The sequence below is a fragment of the Lactuca virosa genome, chromosome 4, assembly GCF_052849685.1.
Source record: "Lactuca virosa cultivar CGN04683 chromosome 4, Lactuca_virosa_CGN04683_v6, whole genome shotgun sequence".
Classification (NCBI taxonomy): domain Eukaryota; kingdom Viridiplantae; phylum Streptophyta; class Magnoliopsida; order Asterales; family Asteraceae; genus Lactuca; species Lactuca virosa.
Window position 1 is genome coordinate 204,887,347 of NC_136429.1, and position 5,796 is coordinate 204,893,142.

The 5,796-nt window shown below is 39.3% G+C and overlaps 1 protein-coding gene across 1 annotated transcript; it reads left to right on the forward strand.

Moving 5' to 3' along the window:
* The first annotated feature begins 4,596 nt into the window (after positions 1-4,596).
* Positions 4,597-5,004, forward strand: LOC145105526 (uncharacterized). The gene has a single exon (XM_079042614.1). It carries the CDS (start codon positions 4,597-4,599, stop codon positions 5,002-5,004), a length of 408 nt encoding a protein of 135 aa, XP_078898740.1.
* Positions 5,005-5,796: the final 792 nt, after the last annotated feature.

The window sequence follows — 5,796 nt, forward strand, 5'->3', positions numbered from 1 at the left end:
AAGGCTTGTGGCATTGTCGTCTTGGACATGTCAACAAGAAGCGCATAGCCCAACTCTAAAAGGATGGAGTGTTGGAGTCATTTGACTTAAAGTCGGATGACACGTGCGAATATTGTTTGCTTGGAAAGATGACCAAGTCACCTTTCACTGGTACTTGTGAAAGAGGTGAGGGTTTGTTGGATCTCATACACACTGATGTGTGTGGGCCATTCAGATCCACCACAAGGGATGCTAACCGCTTCTATGTAACCTTTACCGACGATTATAACAGATATGGGTATATCTACTTAATCAAGCACAAGTCGGAAACATTTGGAAAGTTCAAAGAGTTTAAGCAAGAAGTGGAAAATCAATCGGGCAGGAAAATAAAGATGCTCCGATCTGATCGAGGTGGTGAGTATCTTAGTATTGAGTTCCACGACTATCTTAAGGAATGTGGAATTGTTTCATAATTGACGCCACCTAGGACACCGCAACTTAATGGTGTGGCTGAGAGGCGCAATCGAACCTTGTTGGATATGATTCGTTCCATGATAAGTCGAGCTTCGTTACCTATATCATTCTGGGGGTATGCCTTAGAGACTTCCGCCCATATCCTTAATCTAGTCCCAACTAAGAAGGTTTCCAAAACACCTCACGAGATGTGGACAGGGAATGTTCCCTCGTTAGCACATATCAAGGTTTGGGGTTGCGAGCCTTTTGTAAGATGAGAGACTCACGACAAGCTCGAACCTCGTAGTGAGCGTTGTATTTTCATCGGCTACCTACATAAATCCTTTGGATATTTGTTCTATATACCTATTAAGAACGTGGTCTTCGTAGAACGAATGGGTGTCTTTCATGAAAGAGAACTCATATGCCAAGAGGATAGTAGGAGGAAAATTGACCTTGAAGAGCTTCAAGAGTTAAACGATGAAGGAACATCTAACACTAGCACTCAACCTGAGGATGAGACTCCTGTTGAACCAGTTGACCAGTCCTTACCTCTAAGACGTTCTAGTAGAGTTAGTGTTCCACCTGTGTTATATGGTTTTTATATAACAAGTGAAGGTGATACGTTTATCAGTGATAGCACACTGATAAATTTGGATGAACCTAACAACTACAAGGAAGCCATGGCGGGCCAAGAATCTGCAAAGTGGAAAGAGGCGATGGACAACGAGATTCAGTCTATGTATGACAATCAAGTTTGGAACTTGGTTGACAATGTACCAGGTCGTAAGACGGGCCGGTGCAAATGGATCTTCAAGAAGAAGACCGACATGGATGGGAAAGTACACACATAAAGGAACGGTTGGTTGCGAAGGGCTTTACTCAAACTCCTGGAGTTGACTATGACGAGACCTTTTCACCAGTAGTGAAGATCAAATCTATAAGGGTTATGCTAGCCATAGTTGCGTTTCATGATTATGAAATATGGCAGATGGATGTCAAAACCGCTTTCCTTAATGGGAAGTTTGCTGAAGATGATTTCATAAGTCAGCCATAGGGTTTTGTGGATGCGAAGTAGCTTGAGAAATCCATTTATGGATTAAAGCAAGCATATCGCAAATGGAATCTTTGTTTCGATGAGAAAGTCAAAGAGTTTGGTTTTTTGAGAAGCGCGGATGAGTCCTGCGTATATGTCAAGGCTAGTGGGAGTATAGTTAGGTTTCTGGTATTGTATGTGGATGACATACTACTCATAGGAAACAACGTTCCAACCTTGCAGGAAGTTAAGTCCTGGCTTGGGAAGTGTTTCGCTATGAAGGACCTAGGGGAAGCTGCTTACATTGTAGGGATAAGTATATTGAGAAATAGGAGTAAAAGACTAATAGGACTTAGTCAAAGTACCTACTTGGACAAGGTGTTGAAACGTTTCAACATGGAGAATTTCAAGAAAGGAGAATTACCTATCCAGAGCAATACCAAACTGAGTAAGACTAAGAGTCTGAGTACCGATGCTGAAATAGCAGAAATGAGTCGAGTACCATATGCTTGCACCGTTGGCTCGATCATGTATGCTATGAAATGTACTCGCCCTGATGTGGCTTTTGCTTTGAGCATGCTTAGTTGATATCAAGGGAATCCTGGTAGAACTCACTGGATAGCAGTAAAGAACATTCTTATGTACCTGCGGAGGACTAAGGACTGGGTCCTTACCCTCGGTGGGAGTGATGACTCTAGAGTAACAGGGTATAGTGACGTCAGCTTTCAGACCGACAAAGATAATTTCTGCTCTCAGTCGGGCTGGGTATTTACCCTAAATGGAGGAGCAGTAACATGGAAAAGTTCCAAACAGGAGACTGTAGCTGATTCAACGTGAGAATCAGAGTACATAGCAGCAAGCGAAGCTTCAAAGTAGGCAATATGGCTAAAGAACTTCATCGGATACCTTGGAGTTGTACCAGCTGTAAAGGAGCCTATGGAAATTTTCTGTGACAACGAGGGTGCGGTCACCTTAACCAAGGAACCAAGGGATCATGGCAGATCCAGGCACATCGATTGAAAATATCACTTCATAAGACATCGAGTAGAAGAGGGAATCCTCGTAGTGAAGAGGGTATCGTCAGAGGATAACCCAACAGATCCCCTTACGAAGGGACTGAGTAGGGTTAAGCCTTTGTAGCATGCTAAGAGCATTGGCCTAAGGGACGATATTAGGTTTAGTGATTAGATAGGCAGTTAGAAATTTGTAATAAATAAATGTAATTGACATTTGATGATTAAATAATAAGGGTTTTATTTATATGTAAAGTTTACTATCTTCTGTCAATTAGTTATTTTATATTTCACCTTTCTCATGTTTTGACTTCCAGAATAATATGATTATTCAAACCATTCACAATCAATCATACTTTGGAAGTAAGCTATGAGGTTAGACTGTCATGAATTGGCTTGTAGATTGTCTAAGGTGTTTAGACATAGCAAAGGTTTGCTGCAACGCTCATGAGTACTCTGGAAATAAGAATTTGAGTATTGGATTAAACCCACGCTCATATGAATCACTTCATGGAATTCATCTCGAGTGATTGTGAGATGCTAATATCATATAGTCTTCAAACCAAGATATATGAGTTGTTGATTACGAGTTGGTTGTGCATTGACACTACGAAAACGCATCAGTAACTTGATGTTATAAAACGTGTTGTTGTGTATAATTTAACAAGTAATTAGTACAAGCATATAAGTCGAAGTTTATCTGTTCCTTTTATCCTAAGAGGATTAAAAGCGATATCTTGGGCCCCTCGATGATTTTGTTTTGACTTATGTGTCGGGCCCGGTCATGACTCAATTGATGTGTTTAATTAAGTTCTATGTCAAACAAATCAGAAATCGGGAAACAAACTGTTAGACAATGAGTATGACTTTATTCCATGTCTTTTTCCACACGGTATCTTGAAGAACAGAGGATTATATGATCACTAATCTAAAGGACGAGTCATTGACTTGATCAGAGTTGGAAAGCAGCTTTTGAGAGCTACGATTGCTGATCGGATTTTGAAGTTGCATTGGCAGTTATAGTTATTAGACTTATCCAAGTGGGAGACTGCTGGATTAGGTGTCTAAGCCCATAACTATAATTGGTATGTACTTGACCCAATAGTAGCATGGTCCTTTTGGGTTGCCTTCACCGGAGCAATTTGATAGGATGGGTATTTTAGGAAGAGGATATTTGTGGTTTATTAATATATTATATGAATAATATATTAATTGAGAAATCATATTATTTAATTGGTATTGATCAAGAATTAATCTGGAATTAATTTAGTGATCAAAAGAGACTGATTAAATTTACAGGGACTGATTTGGTAGTGATACATATAGTTTGGGATATTGATCAATGTTGACTAGGCATGGACTAGACCTATATGAGAGTCCATTAGGGTTTAGTCCAAAGGGCCATCAAATATGAAGAGTCATGGTGAATTAGGGTTTACATGTATGAAACCCTAGGAATTCCACACTATAAAAGTAACCCCTAAGCACCCTAAAATCAGCCAACTCTTCCTAGAAGCAAACCCTAGTCGATTTTTGGTGATTCCTAACCTCTCTCATAATCCTCCTTTTGCATTTGGTGTTTGTGACACATTTGAGGCATCACATTTGAGGTGCTTAGCTCTTGAAAGGCAAGGTTCTACAAACAACAACAAAGTGGTATTCATCTAAATAGTTTTTTATGTTGTATATATCAAATTGCATGGTAGCTAGGGTGTATGCTTTGGATGAAATGATATTGCATGTATAACTTGAGAAAACTTAGATCCAAAGCATCTAGGGTTGTATGTGCACCATAGGATTGTTATAGTTCTCAAAACCCTTCATAAATATCTTTCCAAATAATATATGTGGAATCAGGTGTGAAGTCAAAATGGGTTGAATAAAAGATTCTCATGTGCAAAATCATTCCTTTTTTGTTGGTTTGCAAGAAACGAAATCAATGGAGGTTAAAGGGTGTTTAGATAAGCATAATTGGGGATCATCTAACTTCCAATGTGAAGTTGTTGATCCAGTGGGTTTATCAGGTGGAATTGCCTCTCTCTAGGATCCTTCTCTATTCAGAGCTTCGGATGCAATCAAAGGCTCTGGGTTCCTTGCTATTACAGGGTTGTGGCTATGGTCAAAGAAGGTATGTTGTTTGTCAATGTTTACGCTTCACATGATCCTAATGAAAAAAAGATCCTTTGGAACAAGCTACATGATCTTATTACTTCTGATCTTGAATATATGTGGTTTGTGTTTGGTGATTTTATTGTTGTCCGTTTTCCTGAAGAAAGGCTTGGGTCTGTTTTCTGCCCACATGGAGCATACTTCTTCGGTAAGTTCATTTACTTTGCTGGTCTGTTGGAAATTAAGATGGATGGTCGTCGCTTTACATATATGAGTTCAAAGGGAGATAAACACAACAAGTTGGACATATATCTAGTCTCCACAAATGTTAATGATACTTGGCCACATCTAAATGTTATCGCCTTGCCACAAGTTCACTCAGACCATTGTGCTATAGTTCTCTCTCCGAATTAGCTAGATTTTGGATTGTATCCATTTCGGTTGTTTAATTCATGGTTTAGAGAACCTGACTTTGAGTTTGTACTAAGGAGTGGATGGACTATTCATGATAAGTTGGGCGGTTGTAATTGGAGGAAAGAACTCATAATGAAAAACATAAAACAATAGAGGATCTCACCAACAAAATTAACTCCATTGATTAACAAGCTGAGAAGGGTCTTGTGAATGATGAATTAATAAATAGTCATCAATATATATTCAATAAGATCATGGAAATTGAATCTGTACGCATTGATGACTTAAAACAAAAATCAATAGCAAGGTGCGCCTTAGACGATGCCGAGAACAGTGGTTTTTTCCATGGGTTGATCAACAAACATCAGAGGTCACAGAGGATAAATGGACTAGAAGTCAATGGGTTTTGGATTAATGATCCTGATCAGATTAAGCAAGTGGCAATCAAGCAGTTCTTTGAAAGATTCAGCGAACCAATTCGATCAAGGCCTAATTTTATCAGCCCTAAATTCAAGAAATTACCCCCTAACATGGCCATGTTTCTTAAGGAGCCATTCACTCTAGATGAAATCAAATCGAATATCTGGGCTTGTGGTTCGGATAGGGCACCAGGACCCGACGGTTTCTCTTTTTCCATGTTAAAGAAACATTGGGACGTGGTTGTAAGTGACTTCTATTTTGCACTAAATCATTTTGAAACTACCGGATATATCGACAATGGCTGCAATTAATCTTTTATCTCACTCATTCCCAAGATACAAGACCCGATCACTGTAAGCGACTTCCGCCCTA

Coding starts and splice junctions, on each gene's coding strand:
- LOC145105526 (XM_079042614.1), top strand. CDS start 4,597: ATGGTCAAAGAAGGTATGTTGTTTGTCAATGTTTACGCTTCACATGAT.